Source organism: Jatropha curcas, chromosome 2 (genome assembly GCF_041381405.1).
Source record: "Jatropha curcas cultivar XTBG-Jc1 chromosome 2, XTBG_Jcur_1.0, whole genome shotgun sequence".
In the NCBI taxonomy this organism is placed as follows: domain Eukaryota; kingdom Viridiplantae; phylum Streptophyta; class Magnoliopsida; order Malpighiales; family Euphorbiaceae; genus Jatropha; species Jatropha curcas.
In genome coordinates this window covers 27,547,386-27,574,490 of record NC_143152.1, presented here as the reverse complement: position 1 = coordinate 27,574,490, position 27,105 = coordinate 27,547,386, and the positions used below count along the sequence as shown (strand labels likewise).

General features: G+C 31.3%; 5 protein-coding genes and 1 long non-coding RNA gene across 7 annotated transcripts; 1 reads left to right on the top strand and 5 right to left on the bottom strand.

Moving 5' to 3' along the window:
- Positions 1-119: 119 nt before the first annotated feature.
- LOC105648056 (cationic peroxidase 1) lies at positions 120-2,556 on the bottom strand. Of its 2 annotated transcripts, XM_089717759.1 has the most exons (4): positions 2,513-2,556; positions 1,215-1,386; positions 911-1,105; positions 120-668 (listed from the first exon to the last, which is right to left on the bottom strand). In XM_089717759.1, exons 1-4 carry the CDS (start codon positions 2,554-2,556, stop codon positions 120-122), a joined length of 960 nt encoding a protein of 319 aa, XP_089573885.1. The 2 variants fall into 2 exon arrangements, with proteins under 2 accessions (XP_089573885.1, XP_012089710.1); XM_012234320.4 differs by lacking the exon at positions 2,513-2,556 and having other exon boundaries at positions 1,215-1,471.
- A 158-nt stretch (positions 2,557-2,714) lies between these two features.
- On the top strand, positions 2,715-4,827 carry LOC149498524 (uncharacterized). Its single transcript, XM_089717342.1, has 5 exons — positions 2,715-3,220; positions 3,421-3,513; positions 3,608-3,727; positions 4,016-4,114; positions 4,644-4,827. The coding sequence occupies exons 1-5, from the start codon at positions 2,715-2,717 to the stop codon at positions 4,825-4,827; spliced, it is 1,002 nt and encodes a 333-aa protein (XP_089573468.1).
- A 4,104-nt stretch (positions 4,828-8,931) lies between these two features.
- On the bottom strand, positions 8,932-11,461 carry LOC119369053 (cationic peroxidase 1-like). Its single transcript, XM_089717758.1, has 3 exons — positions 11,189-11,461; positions 10,681-10,881; positions 8,932-9,734 (listed from the first exon to the last, which is right to left on the bottom strand). Exons 1-3 carry the CDS (start codon positions 11,390-11,392, stop codon positions 9,162-9,164), a joined length of 978 nt encoding a protein of 325 aa, XP_089573884.1. The 5' UTR covers positions 11,393-11,461; the 3' UTR covers positions 8,932-9,161.
- Positions 11,462-14,870: 3,409 nt separating this feature from the next.
- Positions 14,871-16,895, bottom strand: LOC105648057 (cationic peroxidase 1-like). Its single transcript, XM_012234321.4, has 3 exons — positions 16,632-16,895; positions 16,351-16,545; positions 14,871-15,595 (listed from the first exon to the last, which is right to left on the bottom strand). Exons 1-3 carry the CDS (start codon positions 16,836-16,838, stop codon positions 15,029-15,031), a joined length of 969 nt encoding a protein of 322 aa, XP_012089711.1. The 5' UTR covers positions 16,839-16,895; the 3' UTR covers positions 14,871-15,028.
- Positions 16,896-20,551: 3,656 nt separating this feature from the next.
- On the bottom strand, positions 20,552-23,275 carry LOC149498523 (uncharacterized). The gene is made up of 2 exons (XR_016319426.1): positions 22,573-23,275; positions 20,552-21,904 (listed from the first exon to the last, which is right to left on the bottom strand). It is a non-coding gene; the product is annotated as an uncharacterized LOC149498523 (long non-coding RNA).
- Positions 23,276-25,424: 2,149 nt separating this feature from the next.
- LOC105648058 (peroxidase RIP1) lies at positions 25,425-26,740 on the bottom strand. Its single transcript, XM_089718232.1, has 3 exons — positions 26,480-26,740; positions 26,192-26,386; positions 25,425-26,101 (listed from the first exon to the last, which is right to left on the bottom strand). Exons 1-3 carry the CDS (start codon positions 26,696-26,698, stop codon positions 25,550-25,552), a joined length of 966 nt encoding a protein of 321 aa, XP_089574358.1. The 5' UTR covers positions 26,699-26,740; the 3' UTR covers positions 25,425-25,549.
- Between the last annotated feature and the right edge of the window lie 365 nt (positions 26,741-27,105).

Genomic DNA, 27,105 nt, shown 5'->3' with positions numbered 1-27,105 from the left:
CAAATACAATTTTAACTTAGAAACAAATAAATCAATTTTTCAAAAAAAAAAAAAAAAAAAGGAAGATTTTACAAACTATTACACTCCGTGTACAACAAATAACACTCCATCATCAAACATCAATTCACTTTCCTACAATTCAAACGAACTTGGCCTTGATTTCCAGTCAGTGGTTCTATATTCCCCATTTTTATCATAGACTGACCAAAATCTTGCCAGAAAGCTTTTGCATTTGAGCTATAAGTATTAACAAGACTATCAGTTGAGCCACCGCTAAAAAGCTGTTGATCAGAATGAAGAAGCCCTTTCTGGTTTTTCAAGTTTGTGAAATAAGCAACGTCAAAGCGAGCAGGCGTTGGATCTAGAGGTGCAAGATTTGTGTTACCTCCAGTTCTTGGACAAGTCAATCTTCGCACTCGAGCAAATTTTGGGTCAATATTAGTTTCATTATAGATTCTATCCCTAAAAGCACCACACTGCGCAAAACCTAATGTATGGCCACCAGATAACACAACAAGGTCTTTCTCGTTAAGTCCTTGCTTCTTGAAGGCATTAATAAGTCCAGGAAGGTCTAAAAATGGTGATGGGAGATCAGTGTTTGCTATATCCTTGAAAGCAGCTGTTGAGTCTCTTCTCCCTAGCTGTACTCTCCATGTTGGCCCTCCTAGCTGCATGCCAAGTTATTTTTAAAAATTAAGTTAGCATCATATTATCGTTGCACCTTTTTATAATATAGGAGGTTAACTTGTCAAAAGTAACATTCTTGACGTGAAATAATATTATTGTTTCCACTGTGTGTTAATTTGTATGGTGAAAAATAAGTGCGGTGGTACTGGTGCAGTTTAGTATGTCAAGACCCAGTAGTTCTATGAGAGGAAAAAAAAAAAAGATGGTAAAATAGAATAGATACCGCAACAACAGAATCGCGAGCTGCAACAGCTAAGATGTCTGCACAAGAAACCACAGGGCGGCCACAAGCTTTATCAACCTCAGACTTAATTTGGTCAATCACTTCAAATCCTCTAGCAGAATTTGCATTTGGGACTGCATTCTTTTCACTATCAATGGTAGGAGACGAATCCAAAAGAATTGAAGCATCACAACCCTATTTTAATTATATCAAAAAAAAAAAAAAATCAATAAGGAAACCTATATATGTGCGTGTGTGTGTATAACTACAATGATTAATTTGCATATATATAATATGTTCGTACGTGAACAAAGCAATCATGGAAGTGAAGACGCAATAAAGAAGCACCCATTCTTCGTTCCCTATACACAGCAGCCTCAACAACTCGTTTGATAGTTGGTAAAGCTTTAGGACAGAGTCTGTCATAGTAAAAAGGAGAAAGTGCTGCAGAAACTGTTGAAGCAAGAATCAACAAAAGGTACCCACAAAGGAATAAGCTGATACGCGAAGCCATTAATATAGTAGGGTTTAACAGCTATATTTGTATATAGTAGAATCTGTGTATTCAGTATTCAGAAGTCTTTTTTGGTGTGGGTTTTGGCTTTGAAGATATGAGTATTTATAGATGAGCTTGGGGATTTCGCTGTTATTGGACTTGGCAACGAGTTTGTGAGTTGTGACCATGTCCATGCAGTGAACGCCGGAAGTTAATGTTTTATTTTAGTCTTAAAGAAATGTTAATACAAGCTTGCTCAATCCTTTTAATTAAAATATAATATAAAGCTGCCTTGTTAGTTGTTACGTTGACACAGCCTATATTCTTCCACTGAATTAATCAGAGTTAGACGCGTAATTAATTAAAAATTAATTGACTATGTGGTGGGCATTTTTTGTATGAACCTATTTGTTTTAATCCCAACGCCAGAATGTTATACTATATAATAAGAGAACCATATCGGATAGCATTAACCATATGTAAGCTTGAGAATCTTAGGATCAGCGGTAATATTGAACAATTTGAAGATGTGCAGCGTATGCTTGATGATGTTGTGCACCGTGAAGAGGTCTTCTGGTCTCAAAGAGCGAAATCCTATTGGTTGAAATCTGGGGATATGAACTCTAGGTACTTCCATACAACTGCTAAAAAACGGAGAAAGTCGAAGCAAATTTTTCGGTTGAAGGATGCTAATGGCGAGTGGATAAGTGACAACAATTCGCTGAAAGGTATGGTGAGTGATTATTTTATTAATCTATTTGAGTCAGGGGATGTTGACTTAAGTCCTGTTGTGGGTTTATTCTCTCCTTTGGTTTCGGATAATGATAATTCTATGTTACTTGGAGATCTTTCGGTGGATGAGGTAAAATTGGCTGTGAACCAGATGCATGCGGATAAAAGCCCAGGGATGGATGGTCTAAATCCTAGATTTTACTAGAGGTTTTTGGGATGTAGTGGGTCACAATGTTGTCCAAAGTTGTCGAGACTGGTTCAATACAGACGTTTTTCCAAATAATCTGAATGATACCTTAATTGTGTTGATTCCGAAAGTAGAGGACTTAGAGGCAGTCAAGGATTTTCAACCTATTTCACTTTGTAATGTAGTTGACAAAGTATTTGCTAAGGTTCTGGCGAACAGGCTGAAGACCATTCCGCCTAATCTTATTTCATTATCTCAGTCGGCTTTTGTCCCATGCCAGTTGATCTCAGATAATGTGTTAGTTGCTTTCGAGTTAATCCACTCTATGAAAACAAGAATGACAGGTTGACAAGGAGCTTCCGCACTGAAAGTTAATATATCCAAAGCCTATGACAGAGTTAATTGGTGTTATCTACAGGCTGTTTATGCAAAGCTTGGGTTTTAGCCAGCGTTGGGTTGACTTGATCATGCTGTGTGTTTCCTCTGTTAAATACTGGGTGGGAGTGAACGGGGATGAGGTTGGCCCAATTATTCCAGAACGGGGATTGAGACAAGGTTGTCCATTATCTCCCTATTTATTTATTCTTTATGCTGAAGGATTGTCAAAGTTGTTTAGTAAGTCTGAACGTGAAGGTCGCCTCAAAGGCTGTAGAGTCTCGAGAGCTGCTCCTCGATTATCTCACTTGTTATTTACGGATGATAGTTTGTTCTTTTTCGAGGCATCACGGGCCCAAGCTCTAGAGATTAAAAATATTATAGTTAATTATGAAGCAGCTTCAGGTCAAGCGGTTAATTGGCAAAAATCAAGTATTTTCTTCAGTTCTAACACTTATGCGCTGGATAAGACTGCTGTTCAAGGGATTTTTGGTGTGATTGCTCCTTTGAACCACGAAAGGTATCTCAGCCTGCCATCATTAATTGGTAGGGAAAGGAGACGTATTTTTTCTTTCTTGAAGGATCGAGTGAGGAAGTTGGTCAGTGGTTGGAATAAGAAACTCCGATCCAAAACGGGTAAAGAGGTACTCATCAAGGCTATAACACAAGCTATTCCTTTATTCTGTATAAGTTCTTTCCTTATTCCGGTATCTATTCTAGTGGAGCTTCAGTGACTAATGAATTCCTATTGGTGGGGAGGGAAGATGAGATGGTTGAGTTGGGAAAGGCTGTGTGTAGCGAAAGAAGAAGGAGGTTTGAGTTTTAGACATTTTCAAAGTTTCAATCTGGCCTTATTAGGAAAGCACTGCTGGAGGCTTTTACATAATACAAACTCTCTCTTTTATAGCTCTTTCAAATCTAAATATTTCCCAAGTGGGGATTTTCTTGGTGCAAGTGTTGGCCGTAATCCAAGTTTTGTATGGAGAGGGATTTGTGCAGCTAAAGATGCTATTTGTTCAGGATTTCGGTAGAGAATCAGAGATGGTCAATCAGTAAATGTCTGGACCGAACCATGGCTATTGAGGGACAATCAGTTTTGGGTTCACTTGCCTATTCTTCCTGGTTTTGAGCATATATGGGTTTCCGATCTTATTTTGGGACACGGGGCATGTGCTTGGAATTTGCCACTAATACATGGTCTTTTCAATCCTTCAATTGCTGAAATTATTACGTCTATTCCTTTAGTTACAAATGTCCAGGACGACATCCTTATATGGCATTAGACAGACTCTGGAATATACTCTGTGAAATCTAGATACAGAATAGTAGCCTCTCAATATGTGGATACTGAAGATGCTCGGCGGTCGAGTTTCTGGAAAGCTCTTTGGTCAATGAAAATTCCGCCGAAAGTGAGGCATTTTCTCTAGAGGTGTTGTCGAGACATTCTGCCAATTAAAGCAACTTTGGCCAGAAGGGGACTGGTGCTTGATACAGGATGCGATTACTGTGGTACTACTGAAACGTTAGTCCATGCTCTTGTTGAGTGTCCAAGAGTAAGTTTTTGTTGGCAACTTTTTGGTATTTAGCTTACTATTGGGAATTTTCCAACTTTCTTACATCTGTTGGAACATTTACACAAGGCATGGGAGAATGAATTTTTTGAGAGTTTTGTTATGGGACTATGGAGTGATTGGTTGAGCCATAATGAGCTGAAATGAAATCAAGTGAAAGAAGGACTCTATCAAGTGGTTACTCGAGCCAGAAGTATGCTAGCATCTTGGAAGAAAGCACAGGGGAAATCGCCAGATTCGGGTACAGGTACAGGTGCTAATGTAGGTAGTCAATGGTATCTGCCACCTGTTGGCACTTTTAAAATAAATTTCGATGCAACTCTTCTCCCTCTGTCGGCCATGGAGTTGTTGGTGCTGTAATTCAAATTGTAGTAGCGAGTTTGTATCAGCAGCAACGTTTTCATTACAAGGTTGTTCTTCTCCAGCAGTAGCAGCAGCTCAGGCGCTAAGAACGGTGTTGTCTTGGTTGCTGTCAGACTACTCCAACTTGAAGATTCAGATTGAGACTGATTGTCTGCAGGTTTACTGTGCTATGAGGAATTCTGTCCAAGACTGATCTGAGTTTAGAGTTGTTATTTTTGAATGTAAGCTACTATTAGTCAAATTGCCTAATATCACCTTGGCTTGGATAAGACGACAAACTAATGATATAGCTCATGTATTGGCTAAATCAGTTTCTTGTGGGGCTTGTTTTCGAATTTGGGATATTGTTCCCACTTGTATTGCTCATTTTTTCTTCTAAATAATAAAATGCCCAATATTTCAATGTTAAAAAAAAAAAAAAAAAAAACCATATGTAAGCTAACTACCAACTCTTCAAGAGTCAATAAGCTTCACGAAATGCCCCATGATGACATGGGTCTCACTCCAGGGCAGACGCATAGAGGATCCAACGGGGCCTGCCTAATCAAAAAAATAAATTAATTAAATTCTTGTGTAAAAAAAGGTTGAAACAAAAAAAATTTTGTCTTCATTATGCAAAATTATGTTTTGGCTACTAACTCTTTATGCTGGGCCAGTCATTGGTCTCGCTTACATAGTTATTGTTAATTTTAATGTACATATATAACTATTTTCCTGTCAAAAAGTGTATATTTCAACAAAAATAAAATAAAAACCATTGAACTAATAAATGCTCGTAAATCTTTTAAATCAATGATTAAGTATTTATTTCTTAGTAAAAAAATAAAAAATTGATCATATCCATCTCGTTTAAAAATTAAAATTTATAATAAGACTATCTAAATGAAACACTTCAGTAAAACCCAACTTTACATGAAGGATTAAAGCTTGCAAGGAATTTGGGGTTCAGGAAGGTGATTAAAAGAAGTTGTGGATTGGGCTACTGGTGTAATTTCTCTTTAAGTTTTGCTTCTCATTGTAATAAAAAAAAAAATGAATTTCTTGAAAATAAAATCTTCTGCAGTACTTTTTTTTAATTATTCAATATTTGAGCTGCTAATTCAATTAATCCAGATTTGCATCAAATAGGATGAAATGAATTTTTTCTTCTTGAATTAGGTGTCTCGAGTTCAAATCCAAGATATGTCCCTTTAAATATTCAAAAAAGGCCATTTTGATTCCCTTAGTAGATTACACAACGTGAATTCAAAATAGTAAATTTAAAATTGAGAGACGTTCAAAAGTCAAACTTTTTGTTTTTTTAAGAAGAAAAAATGTCAAACCAAATTTATAAATTAACAAACGGATTAAATTATAACCACAGCCTTAAGTAATATATTTAGGCTATGTTTAATAGGTAGAATATAATTGAATAATAATAAAATAGAAAATATTATTTTTACATGTTTGATAGGCAATATAGAATATGATTTTTAATACCATTTGATATTTCAAAAAAAAAAAAATTGTTTTTTTGTTGTAAAAAAAAAATATATTCCTTGTCTAATCCAATACCCTCACTAAATAATTCCAATTACTATTGTATCTCTTTCCTATTTTCTTCCTTTCATTTCTTCTACTATATTTTGGACTTTGTTAAAATAAAATCTTCTTCAATATTTTTTTACACTATTCAGCATTCGAGCCTACTGATTCAATTAATTCAAATCTACATAAATAAAATGAAATAAATTCTTTCTCTCTTAATTAGAAGTCTCGAGTTTAAGTTCGAGGTAAAAAGTATTTTTAAATATTCAATAACCAGTCGTTTTGCTTTTCTTCTTATTTTCTTTACTTCCTTTCATTTCTTCTACTATTAAACAATGGAATGAAGTATTCACATTAATTTTTATGGAATCAACATGTCCTACTTAATAATTTGGCAGGTCATTGGACAAATATTAATTTAGCCAAGCACATTTTTTGTTGATTTCATCAGCAATTGACTTAATGACTCTCATTTAGTATATTTTTATTATATAAATGAAGAACATTGACAATTAATATATATTTTAGTTATTGAAACTCAACTCAATGGACTTTGGATTACAACAGCTGCAATCCACTTCATGCATTTTATTTGCTTGTAATTAGAATCATAATCATTTCTTAAAATTCTTCTTATTTCATTCAAATTAATAAAATTATTTTGATTATGATGGTCATATATGAAATAATTGTAAGTGGATAGAAATGAAAATTGGGTATAAAAGTCAATTTAAGAGAAATTGGGCATACCTACTTATTGTCTGATACAGGTTTCAAGTCAAATTACAAGTTGTTTCACATCAAGTGTATATAAATTTTTTAATCCTCAATTAATTAAATTAAATTACTTTTTGGTCTTCTTATAAAGATGATTATTAGAGTTTGGAACAGCTACTGCTTAAAACAATCTTAGTTGATTAACTTTGAGGAAATTAACTTGATTGGTCTGTTGATGATGTTGTGAATTTTCGAGTGAAGGTATAGATTAGACAAAATCATGATAATTTTTATAATACTTTGAGAAAATTCGTATTTTCATTAAATTAAATTACAGGTAAATTTACTTACGTTTGAAGTGAGAAAAAAGAAAAAAGGCCCAAATCTAACTTGATAAAAATAAAATCAAACGGGCCCACAAAGTCTTCTGCAACTGAAATACAATGGGCTCTAATTTTGGGCTGGTTTCAAACTGTCAACATAATTATAATAATTAGTAGACCATTTAATAAATTAGTACTAATCATTTAATTATAATAGAATTTAATAGAAAGATAAAACTAAGTAGAAATTATAATTTCACCATATCGACTGTATTTTCTTAATAAGTGTAGAAGTCAAATTAGGACAAGAATTATGTGACCGAAAAAGTATGCAATTTTTTTTTTTTTTTTTTAAATTTGAAGATTCAATATTAAAACAAAAATTTTGTTGAATTTGTTGGAAAATGAATCTCACATTGACTAATAATAAAATAATTAATGATCATTTGGTAGACTTAATACAAATCAATTTGGTAATTTTTAATTATTAATTGACTTTGAAAACTTATTAGTTTTCACTTGAATTGTCAATAGGAACATTAAGCATAAAAAAAAAATATTTAAGAAATCAATCGAAAAATATTCAATTTCCAAGACGGAGTGGCGGGGGACGAAATATATATCGGATTGGATTTATATTGATTTTTTTTTTTTTTTGGGGATAAAAAATTCAGAATTCTTGTTGGAAATGGGTTGAGATTGCAGTCCCGTGCTTACCGACAGTTACGAGCTTAACAATCAGTGCATCTATACATGTAGGTTGAAAATAAACTCTGGTTTAAATTTAATTATGGAAAAGAAATATAAAAATAAAAAAATATCAGTTACTTGTACACTACATGCACCAGGAAGAAGTAACTTTTTTTTTTTTAAAATAAATTAAGATTTCATTAAAAAACTTCAAATCAATATAAATATTACAAGGACATAACCCCTCTCTTAAGACTAGACATAAAACAAAAAAAAAATTATAAAATAATTATTATTCGCTGATTTAATAAGAAATCTTTATAGAAAATAGAAGGAGAACTTGAAAAAAATGAATAGATCTTTAAGTGGTTGATTAGATGTATTCTCCAAATCTTCTATACATAACGTAATTATCCATGAATTAGTTGTTTATGACGAACACAGAGGATTTGAACCACTAAATTTAATGGAGGAACATACCGCACTTACTAGGCTCCAAAAGACGAAGATAATCATATAGTTGAAAAATTCTTTACAAATTGCAACATATTCAAATAAATCAAACAAATGCAAACAACAAAACAAAACTCGACATAAAATAGAGAGATCATATGCTCCACACAAGATGGAAATAAAACACAAGCAGTAACAGAAACATAAATAACATGAATCCATCCACAGAATAAACATAGATCTGTAATTTATTTAATAAAAAATATAAAAATTTGCAACAAAATTAAAAATATACTAAAAATATGAGGGGCTGTCATAAGAGACAAAAATTAGCTACTCCCCATATCTACATGTTTGATTTTGTGTTTCAATAGAGAGAATGGAAAAAAAATTTAATGGAAAAAAAAAGTCAATAGGGATTACTTGGATTAAAGAAAAATTACAATTGATATTTTAGTTAGTAAATACAATTCAACAAATGCAACTTGAATTTGTTGAAGGTTTACTCTTTCTTCCAGATGTTTTATATTATTTTTAATCAAGAGAGGAAAAAAGAAAAAAAAAATCAACAAAGACTATTCTCCTAATTAGACAACAGCTAGTTGTGTTTTTATTTATTGATTAATAATAAAACGTTACATTAATTATTAATGAAAAGACACAAGAAACCACTTGAAACCCAAGAAATTTCTTGTCTACCCGGTGGATACAAAGGATGTAGTTAAGTCTTCCCGGCTGAAAGCTAAAACATAGCAACATATAATTAATATAGTATCATAATTCAGAAATCATGTAATTCGAGTTAAATGATATAGAACTACATTTCCCAAACCGCCTGATTCACATTCACCACCCTACAATTCGAACGAACTTCACCTTCATTTCCGGTCAATGGTTTAATATTCCCCATTCTAATCATAGACTTGATAAAATCAGCCCTGAAAGCTTCTGGATTTGAACTGTAAGTACTTACAAGCGCATCAGTGGAGCCACCATTAAAAAGCTGTTGATCAGAATGGAGAAGTCCTTTCAAATTTGTCAAGCTGTTGAAATAAGCGACATCAAAACTAGCTGGTGTTGGGTCAAACGGTGCAAGATTTGTGTTGTTTCCAGTTCTTGGACAAGTTAATCTTCGTTCTTGTGCAAATTCTGGGTCGATGTTAGTTTCATTGTAGATTCTATCCCTGAAAGCGCCGCATTGTGAAAAACCTATTGTATGGCCACCAGATAATGCAACTAGGTCTGTCTCGTTTAGTCCTTGTTTCTTGAAGGCATCAATAAGTGCAGGAAGGTCTAAAAATGGTCCTGGAAGGTCTGTTTCAGCTTTCGTTTTGTTAGCTGTGGTAGAGTCTTTCCTCCCTAATGGCACTTTCCATGTTGGTCCTCCTAGCTGCATTTTTTTTTTAAATTTTTTTTGTCATAAACATAGATATTTTACTAATGGAGTAACAATTTAGACTCCCAGTGCATGCAAATAGCAGATTTCCATGTCAAAATTGTAAAACAAACAATTTTTTCTTTGCATCAATTCAAGGAAATCATAGGGTATGTATATATATTAAAATAATACAATCGAACAAAATTTATTTGCTAAACTTTAATATTCAACTTTTGATAAAGATAAAAGTATTTCTCAGGTTCTTGCATGATCTCAAAATATATTAAATATATTATATAATATATATATATATAGGAATAATCGAAGGTACTAATATTTATATTATGTAATTGCACAACCGTCAAACATTTTTTTATATACTTGTCAATGCATTTAGGTAGTGGAGAACAATGACATTAATCATTTCAAACGAAGAAACAAAAAAAGACATTAATGAACTAATGGACAAATCAACAAAACTGTAGCGTGGAGAGCACATAATTCCACTCTCTATGTCAGCAGATTTTGCTTTAAGGTCTTTAATTTGGTTTGAATTAATCTACGGATTAAGTATAATTTTCTAGATATATACAAGAGGATTAGCTACAGTGGTTTTTTTTTCTTGCCTCATGAAATTCTACTTCCAAGCGTTTTTCCTCGTTCTTGGTTTATATTGTATTGTTTTGTTTAGATTTCAGTCATAATCTCTTTGGAATATTGCAGTTCAAGTGATATATTTGAACATGTTTTTTCGCTTAGTATAACTGAGTTAATTTTAGGTATACGTGGGAGCTTATTCGCATAGCTTTAACTCTTGGTTATATTAAAATTTTCCTGAATAATGTTAATAAAATTAAAATATTTATTTCCCAATATATATATATATATATATATATATATATATATATATATATATGAACATGAAAGAGAGAAATTATAAGAGAGAATTAATAGGTACCGCAACAACAGAATCGCGAGCTGCAACAGTTAATATGTCTGCGCAGGAGACCACAGAGCCTCCACATGCTTCATCCACCTCTGACTTAATCTGGTCAATAACTTCAAATCCTCTAATGGAATTTTTGTTAGGGAGAGCTTCTTTTTCACTATCAATGGTAGGAGAAGGAGAAGGATCTAAAAGAACTGATGCATCACAACCCTGAATATATGTACAAAAAAAAAAAAAAAAAAAGACAAATAAAAATTAAAATAAGAGAAATAAATATGAATCAAGAGATTGTACATCAAATTCAACACACTAAACATAAATGCTTTCGGCTCACATTAAATATGTTATCTGACGTGATTATTATCATACTGAAAAAAAAAACAAGAATATGTTTTGGATTAATATTTAATCTGCTGTTTAAAAATATTATTTTGATAATATTATTGAAAGAATATATTAAAATTTATTTTTAACCTAAATTTTTATATTTTCTAATAATATATACACAAAGACTTACATTAACAAAACAGTCATGGAAGTGAAGACGCAATAAAGAAGCACCCATTCTTTGTTCTTGGCTAACAGCAGCCTCAACAACACGTTTAATAGTTGGTAAAGCGTCAGGACACACTATGTCATAGAAATGAGGACATAGTTGAGCAGAAGCTGTTGCAGAAGCAACAAGAACCAACAGAAGACATAAGCTCATACGTGAAGCCATTTTGACTTCTCTTTTTAGAAAAAGAAAAGGTTTTCTTGATGTAATGAAAGTGAAGGAGAACTACAAGAAGGCTAGTCTTTGTGTGCTTATTGGCTTTGGTGATAGGGGCATTTATAACATAACACAACCTTGACAATTGGGCTGTGTCCACATGTACTGGATAAGGGAAAATGTTTTTACTTTTAAAAATTTTTGTTTGGTCTCTGTATGTTGTAATATAATATATATGCCTTATTTCTTAGAAATCAGCTTAGTTTCTCCACAATTCAAGATAAACGTGTATGCGATTTATTTATGATTGTTGTTTATCCCTAACCAATAAGGAGAAGATTTAATCCTATGTCATTAATAATTGAATGGTTTTTGTTGGTTATATTTTAACCTTATAATTCTGATATGATAATGAATTACAATAATAATAATAATAATAATAATAATAAGTACAGTCTTTGTAATTATTCTATCTCACATCGGTTTGGGACAAGGTATTTATTTAAAATATAAGACTTGAATAATTTTCTTCTTCTTACTAAACTTTTGAGATGGAGTTAGGTCTATACATTTTATTAACGCAATATCAGAATCCTAATTCAATAATGAGACTTGTGTAGATGTACATGCTTACAAATTTCATGCTCATCTTGGTGTGAGTTCAATATTAGGCCACCTGCAATTGTATATGCCTAGTCCATTTTATTTTTTAGAGCAAATCAAGAAGCTTGCATTAATACTCATAAAATGGTAACAAACACTATAGAACCGATGTCTACTTTTGAAGACGAGCATGTTAATAAAAAAACCTAAAGACGAGAATGCTAATGATTTATAAATTTTTTGATCATTGATAGGCAAAAGCGCGTAATAATATTATAGACTACACAATATACACCAAATTGACTGAAACTTTGAGACCTCCTCATGCATCATGTTAATAAGAAAACCATTATAATGACTTGTAATTAATAGAAGAATCTTAATAAAAAATATATTCCATTTTTCTACAATGCACAATATTTGGGTAGATGAGACAGTCGGCATATGATCTAGAAGTAACAATTTTCCTTGATACTCTTAACAATTTTCCTTGTTAGAGTATCCTTCTCATCAAATTACGCAACATCCAAAAAGTCAACTAAAATTATAAATTAATAAAGATGAAATATTCATTATTTTAACCAAAAAATAAATAGTCATTGTAATCCCAAATATATAGTTGACCTTCCTGCTATCCAAACGAACTAGCAATATACCCGTGCATACTATACACGGTTAAGAAAAATAAAGAAGAAAAATTAAAAGAATATATATATATATATGAATAAATTGCTTTTATTATGCTATTAAAAAATATTATTAAGATAGATCAATAATAAACAAAAATATAGTCATGATTTTTAATTATTAGAGTAAAAATTAGTAGATAAACATATGTTCAGAAATATAGATTAAAAATATTGAAATCTATGTAGATAAATAAAAAAAAATGTAAAATAAAAGGTGATAAAATTCATTAATTTGATATATTTTAGAATTAATGTAAAAAATAACTAACTTGCTATAAAATTCATGAAATAAATAATTTATTTTATGACTAAAAGTTGTGTAAATCATCAATTCATCATGTTATTAATTCTCTAAAACTATAATTAATCAATTATATTTAACATAATTTTTAATTTTTAATATAAAATAATAACTGCACATATCATTAACTTCATAACTTATGTGTCTTTAAAATTTATATAAATTGTTACTTAATATATTATTAATTTTCTAACGTTATATTAATCAATTACATTTAAGACGGTTTAATTCAATTAATAAATAATTATAAGTTAATTTATTTTAAATAAATATAAAAATAAACAATTAAGACATTACACATGTCATTAAATTGGAATCCTATGTGGGCAACACCAAGGGAAAATCTGCATATTATATATATATATATATATATATATATATATATATATAATGATACCGATTACTTAAAGCCATTAATACATTAAATAACCAAATCGAACTAAACTAAAAACATTAATTCAAAATGAATCCAAACCGAACCAATACATTAATATATTAAATAATCAAATCAAATCAAATCAAAAATACTAATTTAAAATAAATCCAAACCAAACCAAACCAATACATTAATACATTGGATAATTAAATCAAACCAAATCAAAAACACTAATTCAAAATAAATTCAAACCAAACAAAATCAAACTAATATATTAATACATTAATCAAATCAAACCATACATTAAAGATACATTAAAGATATGAAACATTTGGTATTTGAGAGTAAACTTTGTTACAAAGCAATACATTAATAAACCAAACTAATACATTAATATATTAAATAATAAAATCAAATCATGCCAAGCGGAAGCCTAATTGGAGAAATATGCTATATATCAAATTAAAATGACAAATGCATATGCCACATATCAACTATTCAGAAAAAAATGCTTATTATATATATATATATATATATATATATATATATATATATATATATATATATATATATATATCTCAAAGCTTAGGCGATGGATCCATGGTGGTACAAGATTTTTATTGAAAGTGAATAATGAATGTTTCTCTAAAAGATTTTTTTATTTTAGCATTTTTGGAGAAAAATAATTTCTTACATACAGAAAAAATTAAATATCTTTAAGTATTTTCTAATAGATAAACAAAATGATAGAAGAAAAGGAAAAACATTAAAAGAAAAGAGAACCCTTGCAAAATTATAAAGTTAACGTAAATTATAAATAAAAAATACTATAAAAATAATCATAATGGAAATAGCCCCTTGAAGAACTAGAAACGTGGAGAAATTGAGAAGTTTTTATAGTAAAATTTTAAAAAATCAGGTATTGTTTGGTGCGACCAATCAATCGTGTTCTAATTAATATTTTTCACTACCGCGGAGTACAAGATTTTAATTTTGAAACCCTTCAACTGTTCGCGAACTAGGTGAACCTTAAAGGGCCATTGCACTCGAAGGAAAAAAATTTCTTTTATGAAAAATTGCACTTTAATCCCAAAAATATAATTTAATATAATAAATTATATTTTAATTTCCACCCTCAAAATTTTAAAAAATATATTTATTTTATAATCTTAAAGAATTTTTACTAGTTCAACTTGCTCTCAATTACAAGAGTTATAAATCAAGAGAAATGCTAACCCAGTTATATAACTTCGCAATATTATTTTACCCTATTAATCATTACAATGAATAAAATAAATAAATTTTAAGATTGCAAATTACTAATTGGATTGGTACTTATTATTATTATTATTATTATTATTATTATTATTATTATTATTATTATTATTATATATTTATTTATTGTAATTAATTAAAAAAAATCCCATTTGATCCATTTAGCAGCTTCTTAGAGGGGGGAAAAATCAACAAAGACTATTCTCCCGATTAAACAAGGTGTAGTTGCACACATTATTGATTAACAAAAGATTACATATTGTTTTTTGAGAATAAAATATTACATAAATTAATTATTAATGAAAAGACACAAGAAGGAACTTGAAAACTAAACATAACAACAGACAATTAATACCGTATGTCTGTATCAGGAATCATACAGTTGGAATTAACAGATAAAACTACATTTCCCATACTGCCTTATTCACCACCCTACAATTCAAACGAACTTCACCTTGACTTCCAGTCGGTGGTTTAATATTCCCCATTCTAATCATAGACTTAGCAAAATCAGCCCTAAAAGCTTCGGCATTTGAACTGTAAGTCTTTACAAGCGCATCAGTAGACCCGCCATTAAATAGCTGTTGATCAGAATGAAGAAGTCCTTTTAACTTTGTCAAGCTGGTGAAATAAGCCATGTCAAAACGAGCAGGAGTTGGATCAAATGGTGCAAGATTTGTGTCATTTCCAACTCTTGGACAAGTTAATCTTCGTTCTTGTGCAAATTCTGGGTCGATGTTAGTTTCATTGTAGATTCTTTCCCTGAAAGCGCCGCACTTTGAAAAACCTAACGTATGGCCTCCAGATAACACAACTAGGTCTTTCTGGTTTAGTCCTTGCTTCTTGAAGCCGTCAATGAGCCCAGGAAGGTCTAAAAATGGTCCTGGAAGGTCTGTTTCAGCTTTCGTTCTGTTAGCTGTGGTCGAGTCTTTCCTCCCTAATGGCACCTTCCATGTTGGTCCTTTTAGCTGCAATTTTTTTTTGGTCATTAACACAAATATAGTATTAATGGAGGAAACAATTTAAACTCCCAAAGCATATACATAACTGATTTTTATTTCAAATTGCAAAACAAACAATTTTTTCTTTGCATCCAATTGTGGAATTCATCGTGGTATATACATATATAATTATAGAAATAATTATATAGAAATAAGGATGATATAGTACATGAAACATTTTATATTTGCGAGATCTAGAGAGAGTTAACGTGCACTGTCTTTCCTATTATGTATATATAATTATATATATTAAAAAGAATTGCATTGAATAAAATTTATTCGCTCAACTTCAATATTCAACTTTTTCATAAAGATAAAGTATTATACAGGTTCTTTCATGATCTCAAAAAATATTAAATATAGTATGTTATATCATATTATGCATGTTTATTTTAAATATATGAATATAGAAACAGTCAAAGATAAAATTTAAATAAGCAAATCGCACAACTGTACAATATTTTTATACACTTGTCAATGCATTTAGGTAGCAGAGAACAATGACATTGATGAACTAATGGACAAATCAGCAAAACTGTAGCATGTAGAGCAAATAATGATAGATCCATCGATCTAGTGCAAATAATTCCACCCTTTTATTAGAATTTCTCATGAAGCTATTAATGTTTTAACTGATCGGTAGTTATTTAGTTTCTCAGTATCCGTCGATGCCTTTCATGTTTATTATGTAAGAAATATGGAAGAAAAATTATAAGATATACCGCTACAACAGAATCGCGAGCTGCAACAGCTAAGATGTCTGCGCAGGAGACCACTGAGCCTCCACATGCTTTATCCACCTCTGACTTGATCCGGTCAATAACTTCAAATCCTCTAATGGAATTTTTGTTAGGGAGAGCTTCTTTTTCACTGTCAATGGTGGGAGAAGGATCTAAAAGAACTGATGCATCACAACCCTGAAATAAAAAAATTATTAGAAATTGATATTTGTTTGAGAGATTTGTATATTAATTCAACAAACTCAGTTTGTACACAGACTTACATTAACAAAACAGTCATGGAAGTGAAGGCGCAATAAAGAAGCACCCATTCTTTTTTCTTTGCGCACAGCAGCCTCAACAACTCGTTTAATAGTTGGTAAAGCTTCAGGACACAGTTTATCATAGTAATGAGGACATAATAGAGAAGAAGCTCTTGTTGTAGCAGCAGCAAGAACCAACAAAAGACATAAGCTCATACGTGAAGCCATTTTGACTTCTCTTTGTTTTTTTTCTGAAGTAGCGAATGTGAAAAGAAGGATAATTTTTGCGTGCTTATTGGCTTTGGCGATATACGTATTTATAGCACCATAGGCAATAAAAACTTTAAGTGTTGGACTGTGTCCATATGCACTGGACAAGGGAAATGTTTTACCTAACAAATTTTTGTTTATTCTTCGCATGTTGCAATATAATATATATGACTTATTTCTTAGAGACTTCTCGTGTATTTGTTTCTTAAAGTCCTATTGAGGCTGGATTTAAATTATATTTTATCGTATAGCTCACGGCGTGATTTGGGCCTATTAACCTTTCCAAAGATAAAAATAAGGAAAAAAAAATTAGATTTGAAGTTCATGTTTCTATCTAATAAAAGAAACATATTTTGGTGCTAACAAGCTTTTCGACAGGTTAATTAGAATTCATGATATTCATACAATATCTTATATCTGTCGTTGTTTAGTTTAGTTTTCTGTTGAGTTTCTTAATGTAGTTTAGCAAAGAAAAAACTTAAAATGTTTCTTTTTTAATTAATTTAACCTTATAATTTTGAAGTATTTATTTTAATAATGTATATAGACCTAAATGGTGATAAATTTTGTTTAAATGTTATGTATTTCATGCTATATTATAATTATGAATTAATAGTTTAATAAAAGTGAAATTATAAAAAATAAATGATTAAATATAATTATTACATTGTAAGTATAACATCTGAAATATATTTTTAGAAAAAATTTATAATATTTAATTAATAGGACAATAAATTAATGGTACTATCTCTCTCTTTTTTTTTTTTTTTTTTTGGAAAAGTAGAATAAATATAATTTTTATTATTAATGTTCAAGAAAAATTTAATATACTCAAGCACTAAGCCTTGAATCAATGGGTTCTTTGCATATACCCATATCTACCCCAGAAACCAAAAATATTTGGTCAAAATATAAACACCTAACGACAGAATAGTACTCCAAACCAGAAGCAACAAAAAATAAAAAACACACAACTAAAGCAGAACAAAGAAAAACAAAGGACAAAAACCAATTTCTTGATGTAAGAAATAAGACAAGACTATGTAGTATCTTAGAAAAAAAAAAATTCCATTTTCATATAAAAAAATGTAGTGGCATCATTATTTATATATGGGAAGATGAGAGAGTCGGGGTGCGAAAAAACAATTTCCTTCTTAGAAAATGTGTCTCACATGAGAAATCACGCAACATCCGGGAAGTCTACCGACATTATAAATTAGCAAGAAATAGTCATCATGTTAAGCTCTAGTTATTAGTTTTTTTTTTTTTTTTTTTTTAAAGGAGCTCTAGCTATTAGTTACTTCCATAATAATAATAACAATAATAAGCATATTCCATTATTCCAATATATTCGCAATAGTATATTCATTCACGATTAATTAAAAGGGTAAGCTGACCTTGCTGAATTTATAAAAAAATTAAAAATATGTTATTATTTCAGGATGGGGTTGTTCATCTCTTATCTATGAAGACTTTATCTTTTAAGTTCACATTGTTTTCTTTTATTAATATAGTCTGGTTGTGCGGTATGTTTCATTATTAATATTTGGTATATTAAATTCTTTTGGTATGTCAAGTGTAACAAATTTTCAAAAGAACAAAATTTGTAGAATGTGTTTTTTGTCCTCTTATTTGGAAAATGATCAGTTTTTATACGGAAAATTAATTTATATCGCCAAGATCATCTCCGAACATAAGCTTTTGATTTTCTATATTTGTATTTTTTGTTTCTCCCGAAATATTATGATGTACTCATAACTAAAAAAATCCACAATAGATAAATTTAAAATTTTCTTTAAAGTGAAAAATCACATAAGGAATTTAAGTATTTTTCCATGGTTACTTTATATTTAATCCTTTCATTATTTTAGTTGTTTAATAAATTAATTCCTTCTAGTAAAAAAAAAATTGTTACTGCAATTATCTGTATCACAAGCTTTCTAGTTACATTTGAAACTTTCATTTTTAAGGTTTTCAACTTTTTAAGTTTTATCTATTGAATCAATGTTGTCCAATTTGTTATTTAACCAACAATCTTCCCACTTTGTAAACATTGAAAACCTTTAATCATGAAAATAAAAAAAGTTATATAGGAAACCTATTAACAGTAATTTATTTTAAGAAGATAATAAAAGAATTACACTACTTTCAAAAAACACAGATTAGCTATATACTTTTTCTTTAATCATATTTGATCATGGTTGAATAATATTGCCAATACAATTACTCAACTTGGCATTAATTCGGAATTAGTACTAATATTAATGTGTTGCAATTGGAAATTACTTGTCTAGACCGAATCTATAACCACGCTTATACACCAAACTAATGATTGTAAGAATTCTTTAAAAAAATGTTATTCTCTCCATTTTATTTATACAGAGAGAGTCAAAATTTCTCTAGGATTAAATAAATGATTTTTTTTGGATTTCTTCCTAATTTGCCCTTGAAAAGATATTAAATCGTATCTAATTTTCAATAAAATGTGATAAATGATGAGAGAGATTATTTGTTGCTTAAACAAGGCATTTTATTTGTTTAAACTTCCAATAATAAAAAAACGTAGGCTCTTTAATTGCAATTGCGCATTAAAATTACAATATCAAATTTGAATTGAAAAAATTGGCGTGAAAGTTAAAAGAATGTTTGGAGCAAAAATTTTCAACCTCAAATTCTTTATTTTGCTTCTCCCAATTTACGCTGAAAAAAATGAAATTTGGAGTCAAAATTTTTAAAGCTAAATTCATTTAAATATGGATGAGTTTACAACTCTAAAATTTAATCCACAAATGCCATGAACACAGTTCTTTCTTTTGATTTGAATACAATCCTTTAAATTTTGCTTACAACTTCAAAAGATGTGTCCATACTCAACAATCAACCTTAGACTTGATATTCGTGCCATCCACTGAACAACCGCCTTCTGTAGAATCTGAAACCACACCACCATCAAGTAATATTCTAGAAGAGGCTCGAAAAGGCAATAAAAGGAAAAACATTGCTGAAGATATGAAAAATACAACGTATTTTACTGTGTTCTGTAATTGAAAAGGGTGAGTCAACTCACAGTATTCATAAAGTTGCAGACAATTTATCCATATCTACTAAGACAATTTACAAAATTTGGTATAATGCAAAAAATAAGTACAACTATTTTTATTAGGCAATGAAATTAGGGTTTAGGTTCTACATCTCTCTCTTTAGCCCTCATCAAAGTAAATATAAATGAGCGCAACTATTTTTATTTAAACACTATCGTTTGGAGGAAAATTTTCTTCCGTTCAGGATTTATTAGAGTCGTGAGTAAATTTTACTATATGTGCACACTTAAATGTTTAACATAAGCTTCTTGGTGAAATTTAATCTATGCGCATAATGTGCTTGAATCTCACATTTCCATAATGCACGGTTCAGTCAATTTTTGAATATTAAATGCCAACCACAATAAAATCTGCCACTTTCTTGAAATACTCCCAAAATCAATGTTTAATTTATAAACCAAAGCAATGACATATTGGACTTTTTGCTTTGGCGTTACTCCCAAAGTTACTATATTAGAAAAATTTCTCTATATAAATAGAACGCCTAAAAAGAAAATTTTCTCTATATAAACAAAATGGAGAGCATAACTTTATCTTTTTTTTCCCAGTGTATAGTCAGAAATACCATCGTTTCAATAAAAAACTTTATTCTCATTAGTTTGTTCTATGAGTGAGGCCATGTGTCACGACCCATTTCCATGGACCAGACCGGCACTAGGACCTGGGTGGGCTTAAGGCCCCCGAAGCCCGTAGTAAGCCTGTATTACTTAAACTCGCATTCTATTCACAATTGTGGATTCAGGCCCAATAACTTATTTCACAATATATATCTAAAGTACAATCCATATAATAAATATCTGTACTCTATTTGTTCATTTACAATCCAATTGGAATACAATTGCGGAACTCTACTCCATAATTCACTATCCTATGCATTTACATATTCGATACAATGATTATTACTCTTATCGATCCGTATCTCGTTCATTCGATTGGACTCCAGGATTCTTCTTTCCATCTATTACCTGGGGAGGTTGGGGGGGGGGGGTTGAGTACTAGACTCAGTGAGTAGGGTTAGATAACCCTCTCATCCCACACAATCACACAGATGCTAAAAATATTTTTATCTGGTCACCAATTAATTTTATGATCATGCAGTTTGTCACACAAATGGCAATACAACAGCAATCACAGTTATCATCACCTTCATGTAATCATATCACGTGGAAATTAGTCAGTGGAGTCACCGAAACCCGATGAGTCGTCCTCCCACATGGCCCATCCACTCACATGTGCACCAGGGAGCCAATCCTCCATTCTGGCTGGCCAGTATAATCCTCACACGACCGGTCCTCTCATTATTTTGCCAATCTCTCTCTTTTATATATATATATATATATATATATATATATATATATATATATATATATATACACACCAACAGGAGACAACCCGGTCGTCTCCATCCAATCTAGATCTTCAGGCGCTCAAACAGGAGGCCACCCTGTGAGCTGCGATCAGATCTAAACTATCAGGTGCGCCCAAATAAAGAAGCCAACATGTGGTTTCAGAATAGACAGAATTAACAGGTGCACATGGGGGCGCCGATCTCTCATTTACCCGGCTAACAGAAATCAGAATCAGGATCCATATAGCAGTAACAGAATATAACAGAAATTAGAATCAGGATCCGTATAACAAAAACAGTCTCACAAACCCATGGTGACCCACTTCATCCCAATTCCACACAAACAAGGCACAACAATATCACATCACAGGTAATCAAGCAATATTTAATATCAACAAATAGTGCATCACAATATGGCCATAATGCATGATAACATTTAGCCGTGAATGCATGAATGCAGGCAGATGATGCGAATTATCTAACACTACTCACAGTTCTTTATCGTCCTTTAAAGGACTATCTTTATTACTGCACGCTTCTAGCATTTGTCTCCACCTTTCGGAACTTACAAACATCTAACATAATAAGAAAATTCTACATTAGAGGTCTAATTCAAGAAACGTACTTTTATTTTAATTATTAGTTTTGGTTACCATTTACTTTACTCACATATCAAACTAAACTGTATATTTCTCTATATATATAGTTTCCCTATTTCTTTATTTATTCTAATTTATAACCTTTAGATAAAATTTGTAGTTATAATAATAATAATGATATTCCTAATGATAATAATAATAATAATAATACCTAAAGTTTTAGTCGTTATTACTTATTAAGAATATAACTAATTTAATTCTTCACTAAGTGTTTTATTAAAAATTTGGCAGCATTTTCTCTATAAAATGGACTATCCAAATTTTTACATAAACCATATTCAACACACAGCCCATCCATCGAGCAATTCACATTAACTGATCTCGTTTTCCATAACCATCATTCATTCTTTCATTCAATTCACACAGTCTATTATAATTAATTGTTCTATAACTATTTATTTGTTAATAAAATTCCTAAAATTTATTATTAGCTAGGAATTTATATTTCAGTACAGTTATAATTAATATTCATTGAAATATATTTAACAATATCTAATTTAATTCATTTAAATACTTAATTAATTTCATTAATTAATTAATTCGGGATTTATTTAAAAATTGAAAAATTAAGCTTTAGAGTGTACCGATTGAAAATCAGATTTCATTTCCATGACCCGCACGAAGAGGAGGGCATTCTGCCTCTTGGAGCTTCGCCGGAGTATCGCCGGCCGGTCGCCGGACCGCCGGCGTCGCCGCCGTGCACGGTGGACGTAAACTCAATCTTGCCCAGAAATTTATCGCGAATATACCTTTCAACTCGATTTTTTGTCAGGAGCCCGATTTTGGCTTCAGTTGTGCGAGATCTGCACTCCAGTCGGTCAAACTGGGCTTGGCAGTGGTCTAGTGCCATTATCGTCATCTCCGTCGATTCCAACGCCGACCACTGCATCTCACCTACGTTCGGTGCTCACCATCGATGAAGGATGAGACTGGAGCCGTTCGACGATGACGAGATCGCCGGAGAGACAGTTGAGGTGTCGCTGCGCCGCTCGCCAAAGGGGAATCGCAACTCGTCTAATTGCTGCATTTTCCAGAACGGAGAGGCGATGTGACGAGACCGGACTTGCAGCGGCGAGGAGACAACGGCGAGAAGCTCAGATGGTTGGATCGGGAAGGGAGGAGGAGGAGGAGGAGGAGCGGCGCTGCTCCTTGCATGCGCGAAGAAGAAGAGAAGAAGAGGGAAAAAGAAGAGAGAGAGGCGATTCTAGAGGGTTCTGGGCCATTTCGGTTCGATTCGAACCGGTTTGGTCTAAATCAGCAATTTGGTCCGATTTTTTGCTTGATTTACGGGGTTTTAACCTGGTCTACAGATCCGGTTTGGTTTATATACATTTATTCAATTTACTTAATATTTAATATTAATAATCATAATATTAGATGTCTAAGATAATTAATTCACGTGGTAACCACACTCACATTACATATTTAAAATACATTAATAGTTAAGGCTCCATATTATTTTTTAAAAATTTCTAAAGGTCCTCAACCTGATAATTCCGATAATGTGTTTTGGGTTTGAGCCCAACTTGCAATTTAGGCCCAGATTGTAATCGCTCGGTACTTATAGCCCATATCGTCATAAATTCAGATTTTTGATTTAGTAAAAATTCAAAAGTTTTGAAAATAAAAATTCAGTGTATTACACCATGTACCCGGTCTAGATAAAATTTTTCCATTGATGTTACCGTTCAACAAATGCTTAATTAGTCAAACCTTTTGTTGATTTCATGGATAACGGGATCAAATCGTTCTTTATTAATCATAGCTTAACTAGTTGATGTTACAGTTTAACCAATGATTAATTAATTAAGTAGTTGGAACTTTAATTTGTGTCGATTTCATCTATAATGGATTAAATCACTCTTCATTAAAAAATTTCACATATGTATATAAATGAAGAATCATTGAGGATCTATATCTATAAATAAATATAACTTGCGCACTATTAATTTTATAAAACTTCATGTATTTTAATATTTCAATGGAAAAAGGTACTTGTCGGATTGAACATTATGGCTAAAGTCATAAGTTCGATCCTCCGCAGTATAAACACCACTAAGTTAGCCCCATTGCTTCCGAGAACGAGCATGGATTAGTCAGGCTTGAGGACCGTTAAAACGGGCATAATCTTGAATATACCTCGTACAAGTATTAAAAAAATGATAAAAATAATAACCACCCATTATCAATTGATTAATAGGGTATGTATTAAGCGCTTTTCTTTGCTTAATGATTTACTGAAATTTGGAAAAATAGCTATCTTTTCAAAGTGATAATTTTTTTTCCTTTAAAAATTAAAATACGTTTACTTGTTTTATAAGGAAATATTTATTTCTCATTGATCAATTCTCGGAAGTATTTCGAACACAAAAAAAGAAAGAAAGAAAGAAAAACGCTCTTCATTATTCTTTTTTTTTTTTCTCTAAATTATCTTTAATCAATATGTTATTTTGAAAAATGGTTCTAATTCTACATATTATAAGATATATAAAAACAATTTAACTCCGAGAAACAAAAAATAGATGTCTTATCATTGAAATTATATATACCAATATTTTAAATATAGCTGAATGCATAAATGGTTGTGTACTTATATTATTGCAAAATTGTACTTATATTAAATTTCTAATCTTAAAATTTGTGTACTTATATGATTTTATGCTTTCATTATATTGTCACATGTAACATTTTAAGAGGGAGAAAATTTCACTGAAACAAGAAACGGAGAGATAATTGCCATTAAGGGTACCGTTTTCCATTAATGGATGGAGAGATGTCTAGAACCATTCTCTTGCAAAGTGAGATACAGCAACTTTAACGATTTCAATGTATTTATTTATTTATTTAGCACGTATATTTGCTGAAATAGAGATCTGGATTAGCATGTATAGTTGCTGAAATAGAGATTTGGACAGATGAAGGAGAGGGGGATAGCGGCTTTAATTTTTATTTTATCAGAAGGGTATTTTAGTCTTTTACTATGTATTTATCGATAAAAATTACTGAATCACATGGAAAAACCATTTAACGTGACAGAACTAAATTTTAGAGACTAATGACAAATGTACAAAAATAAGAGAACGAATTAATTAATTTTATAAACTTTGAGGAAATATTAATTTTCCATTCATTATATTGTTATATCGTAAGTATAACATTTTAAAGATAGAAAATTTAACTGACACCGTACAACTGCGAAAATAGCCATCGAGTAAAATAAATTAAATAGACAATTTCTCTAACAGGCAGAGTGTAATAATGCATTTCTTTCATTCACAGTGTAATAATGATTTTGAAAAATTAAATTTACACCATGTTTGCAAATATTTTGAAGGCAACACAATTAAGGTAAATATTTTTATTTCACAACTTTTATGTAAATTGCTCAAATTTTTCCGCAAAATACAAAAGTAATTTTATTTATATATTCGGCCTTTTAACAAATTTCAATAGACAATCAGCACCACGCAGCTTTCCATGCATGCATGCTTTGTTGATTACCAACCAAATTTATTTTCTTAAGCTGTAATTTAAAAATAATATATTCATAATCCCAAATAACTAATTCACCTTCCTGCAATTGCAACGAATTTGGCCTTGTTTTCCAGTCAATGGCTTTATATTTCCCATCTTAACCATAGAATTAGCAAAATCTGCAGAGAAAATCTCAGCATTTGAGCTATAGGTCTTTACTAATCCATCAGTTGAGCCGCCCACAAATAGCTGCTGATCGGAATGAAGAAGGCCTCTCTTATTTATCAAGTCAGTGAAATACGCAGTGTCAAAACGTGCAGGCGATGAATCTAGCGGTGCAAGATTTGTATTTCCATCAACGCGTGGGCATGTTAATCTGCGCTTTCTTGCGAATTTGGGGTCAATAGTATTAGTTTCGTTGTAAATTCGGTTTCGGAAAACAATGCACCGTGCAAATCCTATAGTATGGCCGCCGGAGAGAGCAACAAGGTCTTTCTTGTTAAGACCTTGGTTTTTGAAGTTATTAATAAGTGCAGGAAGGTCCATGAAGGGTGATGGTATGTCTCTGTTAGCTTTTCTTCTGCTTGCTGTAGTTGAGTCTCTTCTCCCAAGCTGCACTGTCCATGTTGGTCCTCCTAGCTGCACATTTCCATTGTGTATATGTCAGCAAAAGCCATTGATTATATTGACAACCTTTAGAATGGTATGATCAGAAATTAAAGAAAGTACCGCAACTACAGAATCGCGAGCTGCTACAGCTAAAATATCAGCGCAGGAGACCACAGGGCGACCGCATACTTTATCTACTTCCAGCTTAATTTGATCAATAACCTCGAATCCTCTAGCAGAATTTACATTAGCAACTGCATTCTTTTCACTATCAATTGTAGGTGAAGGATCCAAAAGAACTGACGCATCACAGCCCTATATTAATCAGAAACCATTTATTAATATGTTAATGTAATAAAATCAAATTAAAAAAATGAGAATAATTGGGAAAAAGTATTTATAGAGTACATTAACGAAACAGTCATGAAAATGGAGACGTAATAAAGAAGCACCCATGCGACGTTCTTTGTAAACGGCAGCCTCAATGAGTCGTTTAATAGTGGGTAAAGCCTCAGGGCACACTTTATCATAATAATATGGAGACAGCGATTGCGAAGAAGCAATAGTAGCAAAAGCATGCAATATCAGCAAAACTGCATAAATAGAGAAAATGTTTCGCCAGGCCATTTCTTAATAGCTATTGTAGTATATGAGCTACTGATGTAGAAACTAAATAGAGGTTTTTTTGTTTTCCTTTAGCTTTATTTTGGGCTCAGTTGGTGTCGATATTTATAGATGGTGAAAGTCAGAATAGGCTTAGATCCTTTGGACTTAGCCAACAATTTCATGTTGCAAGAAAAAATAATGGACTCTGTCACTGCGACTTAGCATATAAATAATTTTTGTTATTTGATTTAGTCGTGTATAGGCAATCTGTAATCTTTTGTTTTATTTAAATACAACTCTCATCTCTCCATGTAAATAAATATAGATTTATATATAAAATTGTCTTGCCAACCGCCTTAGGCTGGTGGCTAAGATGGAGACGGCTTCAATTCCCTTCCCCATATATTGCCCTTTAGGGATTAGACTGC

What these genes read in the sequence shown, in the direction of transcription:
- LOC105648056 (XM_089717759.1), bottom strand. Translation starts at nt 2,556, where the DNA reads ATGGTCTTCAGCCTGTTCGCCAGAACCTTAGCAAATACTTTGTC. An exon ending in ACCTTAGCAAATACTTTGTC is followed by an intron (nt 1,387 to 2,512) that starts AACTACATTACA and finishes TTGTGGGTACCT; the next exon opens with TTTGTTGATTCTTGCTTCAA. An exon ending in CTCGCGATTCTGTTGTTGCG is followed by an intron (nt 669 to 910) that starts GTATCTATTCTA and finishes CTTGGCATGCAG; the next exon opens with CTAGGAGGGCCAACATGGAG.
- LOC149498524 (XM_089717342.1), top strand. Translation starts at nt 2,715, where the DNA reads ATGACAGAGTTAATTGGTGTTATCTACAGGCTGTTTATGCAAAGCTTG. An exon ending in TGTAGCGAAAGAAGAAGGAG is followed by an intron (nt 3,514 to 3,607) that starts GTTTGAGTTTTA and finishes TCTCTTTTATAG; the next exon opens with CTCTTTCAAATCTAAATATT. An exon ending in GCTATTTGTTCAGGATTTCG is followed by an intron (nt 3,728 to 4,015) that starts GTAGAGAATCAG and finishes TGTGAAATCTAG; the next exon opens with ATACAGAATAGTAGCCTCTC.
- LOC119369053 (XM_089717758.1), bottom strand. Translation starts at nt 11,392, where the DNA reads ATGGCTTCACGTATGAGCTTATGTCTTCTGTTGGTTCTTGTTGCTTCT. An exon ending in TCCATGACTGTTTTGTTAAT is followed by an intron (nt 10,882 to 11,188) that starts GTAAGTCTTTGT and finishes ACATATATTCAG; the next exon opens with GGTTGTGATGCATCAGTTCT. An exon ending in CTCGCGATTCTGTTGTTGCG is followed by an intron (nt 9,735 to 10,680) that starts GTACCTATTAAT and finishes AAAAAAATGCAG; the next exon opens with CTAGGAGGACCAACATGGAA.
- LOC105648057 (XM_012234321.4), bottom strand. Translation starts at nt 16,838, where the DNA reads ATGGCTTCACGTATGAGCTTATGTCTTTTGTTGGTTCTTGCTGCTGCT. An exon ending in TCCATGACTGTTTTGTTAAT is followed by an intron (nt 16,546 to 16,631) that starts GTAAGTCTGTGT and finishes TTTTTATTTCAG; the next exon opens with GGTTGTGATGCATCAGTTCT. An exon ending in CTCGCGATTCTGTTGTAGCG is followed by an intron (nt 15,596 to 16,350) that starts GTATATCTTATA and finishes AAAAAATTGCAG; the next exon opens with CTAAAAGGACCAACATGGAA.
- LOC105648058 (XM_089718232.1), bottom strand. Translation starts at nt 26,698, where the DNA reads ATGGCCTGGCGAAACATTTTCTCTATTTATGCAGTTTTGCTGATATTG. An exon ending in TTCATGACTGTTTCGTTAAT is followed by an intron (nt 26,387 to 26,479) that starts GTACTCTATAAA and finishes TGATTAATATAG; the next exon opens with GGCTGTGATGCGTCAGTTCT. An exon ending in CTCGCGATTCTGTAGTTGCG is followed by an intron (nt 26,102 to 26,191) that starts GTACTTTCTTTA and finishes GGAAATGTGCAG; the next exon opens with CTAGGAGGACCAACATGGAC.